General features: G+C 37.4%; 1 protein-coding gene across 5 annotated transcripts in view; it reads right to left on the bottom strand.

Moving 5' to 3' along the window:
• Kcnip4 (potassium voltage-gated channel interacting protein 4) overlaps positions 1 to 12141 on the bottom strand; it is an 870838-nt gene that overhangs the window by 4134 nt on the left and 854563 nt on the right. For all 5 annotated transcript variants that reach the window (XM_090343771.1, XM_090343770.1, XM_090343769.1 and 2 more), the window contains exons 4-5: positions 9278 to 9348; positions 1838 to 1945 (exon numbers count right to left, since the gene is read on the bottom strand). In XM_090343771.1, the coding sequence (XP_090199897.1) occupies positions 1838 to 1945; positions 9278 to 9348 (179 nt within the window). The remainder of the gene's footprint in view (positions 1 to 1837; positions 1946 to 9277; positions 9349 to 12141) is intronic.

Raw genomic sequence — 12141 nt, 5'->3', positions numbered from 1 at the left:
AGATTGTTCGCGAGGTGCCCGTGGGTTGTCCACTGATGAGATCATCTGCTTTTTAGCAGAAGCAGAATGTCAATTTCGATCTTAGTTCAAAATGGAACAGATTCCTATGTGTCGAATGGAGCCAAGGAAGAGATGGTGTGGATTTCCTGTTTTACTGTGTTATTATGTATTGATGCATTATCAGTCATTGTTAATGCTTCTTACTGTAAATTGTAAATGATAATTTTAAATTATCCATGAGCTACCTAGAGATAAACACATCAAGTTACTACACCAGGTATGGCATGGCCTCTGCTCAGCTGGTTAGGAGAAGTTTCATCCTTTGAAGGTTATTGTGGAATTGATATAGACACTTGATTGATGGGTAACAATTAGAACATGGAAAATTACTGACTTTACTGATGTCAGGAGATAAACATACCCAAGCTGGTTAATCTCGGCACCTGCTCCTCTCCCCACTCACTCCCTTATGTACATCTTTTCTTTATTATGATGATCATATTTCTCCATCATCAGATCAAAACTGGCAAGGAGAGGAAACTAGTCAGAATTCTAAGTGGTTTCCATAGTACAGTGTTCAGGGTAGAAGTAACTCAGTTTTCCTGTGGGAAAACATATCTAGTGGACAAGGAAGAGATATAAAAATTGCTAATGTATAATGAACATTTATGCTCTAGAAACTTTATGGAGCGTTAGATTCATATATTCTAAGTAAAGCTCTACAGTGCTTCTAGAAGGACTTCACATAATCCACATCATGAACGCAATATTTAGGGGGCCTACATTTGGTCTCATTGGTGAGATGATGTAGCATTTGCCTAAAACAAAACCCATGAATATTTAATCAAGCTATATTTATGCTAGTTGTACGCATCCCTGTGCATGATTAATAGAGTAGGTTCATGTCACTGATCCTCCATACTTTTGTTTTTTGAGTCCCTTGTTTAAAATTTACTCTGGAAGAGCTCCCGAAGAACAGAGAAACAGACCATTTGTGTACGGAATATGCTTAGGATGTTACCTGTTTGCATAGCCTACATATAGTCAACTTATCCTCTGTCCTTTGCCACTTCCTGTGTCCTAGGTTAGATTAACAAGGTGTGGATGAGAGCATACTAATAGGGAAGGTAACTTTCACACAGACCCTGCCTAGAATCGTGTTTGGAGAATCAGCTATTGCATCAGGCCATTCCCACAAAACACAGCTCATAGGACAATTTCTTGATTGAAAAGTTCTGTTTCCCAATGTGTGTGTATATATGTGTGTAAATTTGACGCCAAATTTTTTTAACATAGTTTGAATACATTGTCTTCCATCTCATTCTAAGTACAATCTTTATTTCATTTCCAGGACTTTATTAAAATGTTAGGAAAATAACTTGGTGGAATACCTGTTTTCTTAAGGAGTGACTGTAAACAAGTCCTTATTCATCTTATAGTTTTTGTTATATGCCCCTCCATACCACCACTTAAAATACTTTGGATTTCCTGAAAAGATGACTTCAGATTTATAATTTCCATTCTTTAATGCTTTAAAAAATGAAGCTAGCTGGTGCGGTGGCTCACGCCTGTAATCCTAGCTACTCAGGAGGCTGACATCTGAGGATCAAGGTTCAAAGCCAGCAGGGGTACAAAAGCACCTGAGACTTCTTATCTCCAATTAACCTCTAGAAAATGGGAAGTGGGGCTTGGCTCAAGGGTAAGGTGGTAGCCTTGAGCGGAAGAGCTCAGGGACAGCACCCAGGCCAAGTTCAAGCCCGATGACCCACAAAAAAAAAAAAAAAAAAGCTTGACGAGAGGTAAGTGTATTCATGAGGTATTATAAGGTATTGCTTACTTCTTTAGTGATGTAGCCATCTTTATTAATGTCATACAAATTAAATGCCCAGTTGAGTTTTTCTTGTACTGTCCCCCGAAGCAAAATGGAAAGACCTTTGATGAAATCCTAAAACAGAAAATGACCATTTAGATGTATAAAATTCTATCTCAAATCCTAGAAGCAAAAGTAACAACACTTGGGGTTTTGAATAATCAATTAAATTTGCTAATTAAACAGTTCTTTATGGTTGTCATAACAGTCTCACCATCTAGTTGGAAACTGGAAGCTAAACCAACAATGGTGCTATGGTCTCCAAACTGCAGCTTGTGTATAAGTAACTTTACACGTGTGAACAATTTAGAGAAAGGAATCTAATGATACTGTATTTAAGACAGAATGGCACACCTATGACCTTTCTGATGAAAATGATACAAGAAATGCAGGCTATTCACAAGAGATCACAATTGTAGTCTTTTATAAGAATGAACTGTTTGTACAAAGAAATTTCTATATATCATATAATCTGGTTGATTATATGCATTCTGTTATACTTATCCTGTTACTTTATAATAGGATTTAGTAAGCTTCATTATTCTGTTTTCATACAGACATTTGTTGTATTTGCATCATATTGCCCCCACTGTCATGTTTCCTCTACATATCTTCTCCCACTTTGTCTCCTCTACTACATTACTTCTTTCACATTCATGCCATTCTAATTTAGATCTCGATACTGTATATGAGAGAAAACACACACTGTTTTTCTGACTCAGACTCAGTTGACAAGATGATCTTCAGTTCCATATGTTTTTCTGCCAATGATATATTTTCAGCCACAAAAACCCAGAGTATTTTGCACAGTTACCTTACTGCATAAGGAAGTTATATCTATTTTTTGATTTAAAACTCATGAGGATGAGAGTTGCACTGAACTTCTCTCTTATTGGCAAAAGGATGTAGGGTTATGGCTTTGTAATAACCTGGTCTTGTTCAAAAGTGACCTTTATTCACCGGCAAGCCTTTTCCTGGTTTCTTAGTGAGAAGCACTATGCCAAGAGTATCTTGCTGGCTCCTCACCTGGCAATCAAAGACCACCATGGTTGAGACTGATGCCTGGTGGGGAAGTTGCAATGGTGTCCAGACAGAAAAATGTAATCACCAAAGTTTGGAAGGGTTTAGAGAAAGTAGTTCACGTCAAGTACAAGCCTTTTGTACTTGTTTACATGATTTCAAAAAAAAAAAAACATACATGTGCAAGAAGTAATGCATCTACTACCTGGCTATTATATATAGTATATGTCATATATATGTATATAGATGTATATGTATGTATATATATGTATAGATACACACATTTTTTTTCAGGAGATTGAACTAGAAAATCTCCTTGGAGAAATTGCAACAATATGTGCCTAAAGCTTAAAAATATACTCTGCTGAGGTGGTGGTGCATACCTATAATCCTAGCTTTCAGTAGACAGACCTAGGAAGATCCTGAGTTTGAGACCAGCCTGGACTATGTAGAATAGAATGCTGTCTCAAAGCAATGTTGAAAACTATGCTTCTATTCAGCCCTTCTAGATCTAGGAATTTTTCCTTAAAAAAATTACACATCTGTGAAGAAATCTAATGTCTTAATATCTGTTCTCCAAAAGTAGACCCTGAAACCAAATGATCAATTGAAATGTCACCTCAGGGAATGTGAAGAGAAGACAAAGTGAGGTGAGAAAGGAGAGTCAGAAAATGGACCCCTTATCCATTTATACGATAATGGACAACAGGTTGCCAAAACTGAACAATGGGCTGTAGTTGTATAGAATAATATGCTATGAACATTTGCTATGTCTCTCCCTGGCCGTGCAGGACATGATTGAAATAATGATGCATGGTGATTGCAAGTCAATTACTAATGACGTTTGTAGAACATCTATCTGGATGTGTGTGAAACTGCTAATTACTGACATAAAATTGCTGTGTTAAAATGGTTTTAACTTCTAAAAAGTGAACATGACTCAATATGTGCCATCATGTCTGGATATGAAATGGTGGAAAAATAAGATTACTCTAATAGTTACATGTCCAAGAACACAACAACAGATAGATAATGGTTTCAAATCTATCATACCACCCCAACCAGATGTTAACTAAGATCCCAAACTTACAAACATGAACTTGTACTTTCTATGTACCAGGCAGTTTTCTAAACTCTTTAAATCTATATTTAATCTTAATAGATTTGAAGGAAGTATAACAAAGGTGCAAGAGCCAAAAGGAAGAGATCTTGAAAGCCCAACTACAACAGTTTGAGTCAACAGTGTACACAAAGTTACAATAGGCTATAATTCAAAGCATAAAATAGATATCCATTAGTCTACAGTGATATAAATAATATGAGATGAGAGCCTGAATAACCTAACAAATAAGAGAAGGGACAACTCACTCATGCATAAAAATTCCAAATGAAATTAGATCTTTCGTTTTACTCCTAAGGAAATAGAGCCCTTGTTTTTAAGTGTGGATTGTTCATATTTTTTAACAAAGGGAAATAATAGAAAGTATAGAGAGAAATTTGATAAATTCTTCAGCCCGATTATCCAAAGTCTTATCAATGGTCACAAATCATTTTGATAATGATTTGTGGTCCTCCCGCCTAAAACACATGGCCCCAGTTTAATCATGAGAAAGACATCAGACAGTTTTTCAGATGAGTACCTTTTCTACAGAAATTACTTGACCAATTGTTCTTCAAAACAGTCAAGGCCATTAAAACTCCAGAAATTACGAGAACCTGCCACAGCCAACAGGGATTGAGGAGATGCTATGACTAAGTGAATTGTGGATGGGACTAGTGAAATGTAACCTGAATGGCATTCTGGGTCAAAAAAAAAAATGGAATTAAGTGACAGCTAAGGACATAAAACCTGGATTTATTTATTTTTTTTGTTTCCATAGTGGGTCATTAACTGTCACAAGAATCCTATGGATATGTGATATGAATAACAAAGGAGATGGTATGTGAAATTCCATATTGTCTTTGTGTGTGTCTAAACTTTTAGTCTAAGTTGCGCTTTTTTTTTTTTTTTTTTTTTTGGTCAGTCATGGGGCTTGAACTAAAGGCCTGTGCGTTGTTCCTGAGCACTGTTTCTCAAGTAATCCACCTGTTTGAGCCACAGCACCACTTCCAGATTTCTGGTGGTTTATCCGCGATAAAGTCTCCCAGGAACTTTTCAGCTGGGCTGACTTCGGACCCTGACTCTCTGCCTCCTCAGTTGCTAGGATTACATGCATGAGCCACTGGCACACAGCTAAGTAGCTTTTTAAATGGATTTTGGAAAAAAGAAAATGGGAATCTAGAACTGTATGGAAGAGGTGTAGGTGACGAGCCCTCACTCTGAGGGTCTACAAAAATATGTCATGATATATGGGAGAACAGAGTCTCCACCATCACAACAGTTTGGTTTCTTTGGCTAATCATAAGCACCTTGAAGAATATATGTTTGATAGATAATTAAATGAATAAATGAAAACACATCTGAAGCTATGATTATTTATGTACATATATAATTATCTTGTTTGTTAGTTGCCTGTCCTAGAACTTTAAAAATTCAGGGCCTGAACTATCTTTGAGCTTCTTTTGCTCAAGGCAAGCACTCTACTGTTTGAGCTACAGCACCACATCCTGCTTTTTCTGAATATTTTATTTGAGATAAGATTGCCACAGACTTTTCTGCCCTTGCTGACTTCAACCATGATCCTCATATCTCAGCTAATATTATGGGTGGGAGCCACTCATGCCCTGTTCTGAAGCTATTTTTTACCTTATCCTACCTTCCAAAGAAAGCAGAGCTCCTTGGAATGACAGTGAACCAGAATAATATAATTATAGGGAGCAGTGTGTGTGTGTGTGTGTGTGTGTGTGTGTGTGTGTGTGTGCGCGCGTGCGCGCGCGCGCGCGCATAAGGGAGAAGAGAGATAAGGAAGATGGGGAAAGAAGCAATGGGGGAGGGAGGAATCGAAAAGGAAATAATTGCTTTGAGGGCCATACAAAAGCTAGACTTCAACAATTGCCAAATCAGATAAAATTCTAGACCAAATGGATACATTTGTTAAGATAATTCATCCCAACATTTTGAAAGAAAATATGTATTTAATTTGACCTATGCACTTATTTTGGAAAAATTATTCCCATGGTCACAGCTGGTGTTTTTATAGAGAAGCACTTTCTATCTGTGCCATAGATGTTTGTTTCTACTGAACAGCTTGGGGGTGTGAGGCCCACATTCTGTTGTGTGAATTGCATTGTCAGTGAGTGGCATTTTCTGTCACTTGGAACAGGCAGCTTTGTAGTCATCAGCTATGTGAACCACTCCGTGGACCTATTCCAGAATTATTACGAAGGACGGAACATACTAAATCTTCAATATACACAGAGCTAACATAGTTGGGAGATTCTAGGCTGTGTGTATGGTGCCAATGGTGCTAACCTTTAAAATAATCACTTGTAAAGGTCACAATAATGCCTTTAATCAGTGAGTTTTTTTGGGGGGGGATAGGTATATTACTAAATAGTAATTATGAAAGCTGGTGACAGTAATGGATCCAATTTTTATATATTGTCTGACTAACATGTGCTCAAGCTCTCAAGTAGGACCAAGTCAACAGAAATGGTTAGGAACATGGCTGGAAAATGATAGCCCACCACTTTTTTTTTTTTGCCAGTCTCGGGGCTTGAACTTAGGTCCTGAGCACTGTCCTTGGCCTTTCTCAAGACTAGTGCTCTACCACTTGACCTCAGTACCACTTCCAGCTTTTTCTGTGTATGTGGTACTGAAGAATTCAAAGCAGGGTGTTGTGCATGCGAGGCATGCACTGGGCCACACCCCTGGCCTAGCACTTGTTCTTTTAAACTTTATGAAACCTGTCTACATCCATTTGGTTAGGGATTGTCTGTGGTTACAAGTAGCAGTATGGTTACAAGGAGGTTCCAAGAGCAGAACCGAATAGATGCGAAAGATGCTGATATTTTACTGATATGAAGGTTTAAATACTTAGCCTAAGCCACCAGGTGGCAGAATGGAGTTTAGATCAAATCACTTTTAAACCCAGGACCCCTCCTGGCTTATTTATTTTGCCCATCAGTTTAAAACAAAGTAGGAAATTTCCTTTATTCCTTTATCTCAGAATCAAAATAATCTCCCAGCAATCTGTTGGTTGCTATTCAAAACATGTTTCTTCTCTAGCCATTTCTGTGTCCTACACACTTTCCAAGTAGCTAATCAATTTAGAAAAATCAATGTAATAGCCTAGTTTTAAATTTGCTTTTGTTTCAACATTTATTAATTTAGCCATTAGTTTGCCTGTAGAAGAAAAGGCACTGTACCAACATGCGTATCATCCATCACTGTCACAACTAATTTCCTAAATTGTAATCAACATTCATCATAATTACTGGCATCTTACAAAAAATTCTTAGAGCATTGTTATGCATAATTCCACATTACTAACAGGCTAAATTTACATGCAAACTCGGACATCAAGTGCTACAGGAAATGGATGCTCAATTTCTGATGCACAAGTTATGTCAAGTACTTTTCTGGGTTTCTGTCTTTGTCATCCTCTCACATGAGAGGCACAGCCAGGCAGTGCTGGAATCCTTGGGAGTGGAGTGTAGGTCACATGAAGGTGATATTCCCCAGGATAGTCTTAAGCTAAGCTGCTACTGTGCAAGAAGCATTAGAGACGACATCCCCTCGGTCATCCTCACACTGCTCTCCTGCCTCCTACCCCACCCAACTGTTGTTCTTCACTCAGGCAATGCCATTTGCCAACCTTCCTGTAACAAATGGCAGAAATGCACTTAGAGAACAGCTCAGGACTGGCCACCTAACAGAAGACACTATCTGACACTTCTTCCTGTTCCTTCAAGTGCTAGAGCAGTGACAGCTGGTCCCAAACACCTCCAGACATAAAGTCTTGATAATTATCAACCAGGTCCTTCCTGTGAGTTGGGACTATTTTAATGATACATAACTTCCTCCCTGCCCCCGACTCCAGTTCTTGGTCTATTTAGAATTAAGGGAAATGTTGGTCAGCCTGAAGTCAGCAGAATATGCATGGCTTATTCTTCCTGTGGCTACCACATAATAAATCTCACTTCTGTGCCTTTCTGCATGTTTCTCTTTGACATATAGGGATATGTGGTTCAATCTGACATGTAGAACTCTTGGAGTTGAGTCTGTGCATACACACACAAAAATTCTGATTCCATTTTCTCTCTATTCCCAGGTCTGATATTCACTTTTCTTCTCTTGGCCAGTTTCTGCTTTTCCTTCAGAATTAGTTACCAACTCACTGGCAGGCTTTCTGGCTACAGTCCCTTCTGCCACTGGTACATTGAACTTGATAGACTAATTCCATTATTTAATTTTCTTGGCTATAATCTTTTGAAGTTTCTATTTACCTATAAGCTACATCCTCCTTTACCTCTTTTCAAAATGTACCTCCCAAATTGCATCATTTCTATTATATAGTTATCAATACATAGTACATAGATATCTATATAACATCTATCTACATTATGTGTGAACATATAAATGTATCAATGTATCTATCTATCTATCTATTATTTAATTTATCTACCTACCTCCCTATCTAAGGATCTACCTATCTACCTATCTAAAAGAAGATAAAATGATGAAGAATTCCATTATGGGATAATTTTGTGGTACACAAACCAAACAGAGCCCTTCAGAATATAAACCAACAGATGAGCAATAAGTTGGACTTCATATTCTCCTAACAAAAGTAAAAGGCACGTGTCTCACAGATGATCAAGTTAATGTACAATTTATTTAGCTCACAGTTCTATTCTGGGATAATATTACCCAGGACCTGCTATGGATCCAGTGAATCATATGAACAACTACCTTGTCTCTCTATGATGAATATTTATCACTGCATATAAGTTGTATTTCATGAGCAACCATGACATATTTCATCTTACAAAATTTCAGGAACAGCATTGTATGCTTTTCCTGCTCATCGCTCCATTTATAAATTTATAAACTTATCAGGCTGGTTACTATTTTCTCTATGTATTTTCTTGTCTCTCTGTGCCACTTACTGGGCCTTCCATGGAGGAATTTTTGACTCTAATATCTTTGTATTTCTAAGGCTTTCCACAGTAAATGGCCAATGGTAGTTGCCAGAAAATTGTTGGCTCCGTCATTTGCTTCTGGGATTGTTCTAATAGTGTTGATGGAAAGCACACATAAACAGCTAGCTGTAAGATATTTTCAAATAAACTAACTGTGAATTGTTACTTGTATTTTAAAAGAGAAAAGAGGCTTTGGACAATTGAATGAGAGGAATTTCAAATCACCGACCTCCAATTTTCCCACTAAGAAGATTAAAATCCCCTTCCAAGTGTCAAAAGATACAAACACAATCCGGTGCTCACCTCAAAACTCACAGCTCCATTGTGGTCTGTATCAAATGCATTGAAGAGAAAATGTGCATATGTTGTAGAGTCTGAAACATCAAAAACAGAAGATCATTCAATTAGTATTTACATAACCTATGTGAGACTTGGATAACACATTCGCATTCCTTTTATGTCACTTTCTTTTAGCTTGTATTTTCTTTCAAAGTAACTGGCCATTCTGGCTCGGTAAAGGGTTGAAATTTGAGATTCAGAAGAATAGAACATACTCAGAAACCACAGCTGACCTCCTCTGTGAGATTCTGGCTGGCCACATGAGAGTGTTGGATGTTGATAGCAGCACTGGGGAGAATAAGAGTCTCATGAGTTTGTGGGGGGTGAGGATTTAGTGAGATGTGTTTGGAATTGCCTGCTACTTGGCAGAGGCTCTTTCTAAAAATAAAGTAACGTGCATACAAATGATGAGCTGCCATTAGTAGAGTACCTGTCATTATTGGAACTTTCATACTATTACAAATCAGAGAAGGATATTGGGATTCAGATTAAGAAACTTGTCTGAAGTCACAGTCACTAAGGGGTTGGTCTGAGACATGAAGAATCTGAGCGAGAGCCTGTAGCCAGCCAAGTTGATTGGTGGATTGAGAACAGAATTGATTTAGGCAGTTTCTGGAGCCAATTTGGAGGGAATCCTAAGGATTCTTGGTTGACTCTGGGTACAAGTGGCTCATGCCTACAAGCCTAGCTACTTGGGAAGCTGAGAACCAAAGAAGCTGAGGCAGAGAAGTCCAGGAAAGCTAGAAGTTTGGGGCTAGAAGTATGACTTAGGTTGATAAAACACTCTCCTAGCAAGCTGTAGGCCCTAAGTTCAATTTTGTCTCCCCAGCCAAAAGCCCCACCCTGTCAGGTTCCTAGATGGTATTTAATGCTCTGGATATAGGGAACAGTATGAATAGTTGTCTATCCTCCATTTCTTATGATACTTTCTAAGGATATCAACATCTTTGAAATCCAACTCTTCTTCTTTGTTTGAATCTCATTTTTTTTCTTTGTCTTCCTAATCTCAACTCTTTTCTTTTTTAAAAAAAAATGTTTTTATTGCTTTCTTAGTGCTCAGCTCTCATTTTAAAGTGCTTTTATGCTTGGCCTTAGATTACATTTACATGATTATTTTAAATGTTTCATCTCTTGGGTTATGGCCTTTTGTCTTAACCTTTTTTATTGTAAGAAAATGTAACCTTTTTGCTCATTGGTTCTAGCATTTTATTGTCTGCTTTAAATCTCATCTATTTTTATTTCCTGACTTTTAGTTTGCATTCTTATTGGGATTTAATAAAACTTCAATTCAGTTTTTCTTTACAAATTGATTTTAAAAGGCTACTAAGAAACTAAAAGCAGGCACAGAGAATTTGCTTTGTTCGAAATAGAGGGGAAAAACATTCCAGCAGTGGCTTGCTACTCTTTCCCAGTAGCACTATTCCACTTATTTGAGAATTTTATTCCCTTCCAGAAGGAATCCAAGTTTCTCTGGAACTGTGGAATACTTTGAGTTTGTTTTCCTGAACATTTCAGGAAATATATCACAGTTGATGTTATAGAAGATTATGGCTTTTATGAGGCAGACTACATACTCAGTTTCTCAAAGTAGTAGTGGATGCCATCTTATCTCTTACCACTAATAAAAATATTAAAAGTCACTTACTTATTTTAGGGTGCTTGAACAGGGGCTTGAACTCAGAGAGTTGTATTCTTACCTGGCTTTTCCACTCAAGACTGGTACTGTACTATTTGAGCCATGCCAACACTTTGGAAGTAAAGAGCACCAGACTTTTCTGCTTGGCTTGGCTTTGAAGGGGGATCGTCAGATCTCAGCCGTTTGAGGAGTTAGAATTATAGACATCAGTCATGAATGGCAGGCAGCTCAAAGTCACTAGCCTGCTCACATTAGATTCAATGAACTAACCAGACACTACTGGATGTGGAACAAGGAGTTTAAGGGCACTTGACTCAGTGCAATTGTTAGTATACTCCATTATAGAAGAATCAAGAGTTGGCAGCCTATTTTATTTTGCAAAGTTGTTTTGCACTCAGCAGTACTTTTATTTTTTTCTATAGGTTTCTTGGACTATTCAGTACTCTCTATGGAGATATGAGCTGATAGGTATTGTGATGAATTTATTTCCAGGGGAGGAAAAAAATAAGACATTTTGCATATTTTATAATGAGCTTCATTTGCTTAATGGCCTCTTACTACCCTGTTTACACAATCGAGGCAAATGTCTTTACCTTAGTAAGCAACAACTCACCATGAGTAATAGCTCAGAGTAGATAATGCTTGCATTTAGCCACTTTTAAAAATCAAAGTAATGTAGGTGTATGCTAATTACTGTTATTCCCGAATGCTTGACACTTAGTAATGACACTTAGCATTCACTAATGTGGTCCAGAGGATTTGTTCTTCTTAGAGTATTTTGGCAATTCTTCTAGAAGTTAAGCCACTTTTCCATCCTATATTTCATCATATGGGGAGCTTTAGTCAATGGTACAGTGGAGGCAGACTGTTTGAATTTTGTATCTCACTTTTAGCAAATATAAACTGTGAGACCTTTATAAGATAATTAACCTTTCTTTGACTCAATTTCCCCATCTGCAAGCATAAAATATAAAGTCCTCCTGAAACACTCTAATAATATGCAAAGTGTTTGGGGGCCTGTTAAATATTCAAAAATATTAGCTTATACCATTTTTCTTTCATAAATAATCCACATCATTTCAATTGCTTAAAAAGTGTGATCTGTTCTTTTATCAAAGAGCAACATTTTCACCGATAATATTCCTGATTTCAAGAAGTCTCTTATGTATCTCAGTGGCTGCAGTATAGCTCC

The sequence above is a fragment of the Megascapheus bottae genome, chromosome 13, assembly GCF_031878675.1.
Source record: "Megascapheus bottae isolate mThoBot1 chromosome 13, mThoBot2.hap1, whole genome shotgun sequence".
In the NCBI taxonomy this organism is placed as follows: domain Eukaryota; kingdom Metazoa; phylum Chordata; class Mammalia; order Rodentia; family Geomyidae; genus Megascapheus; species Megascapheus bottae.
This window is presented reverse-complemented; position numbering and strand designations above follow the sequence as displayed.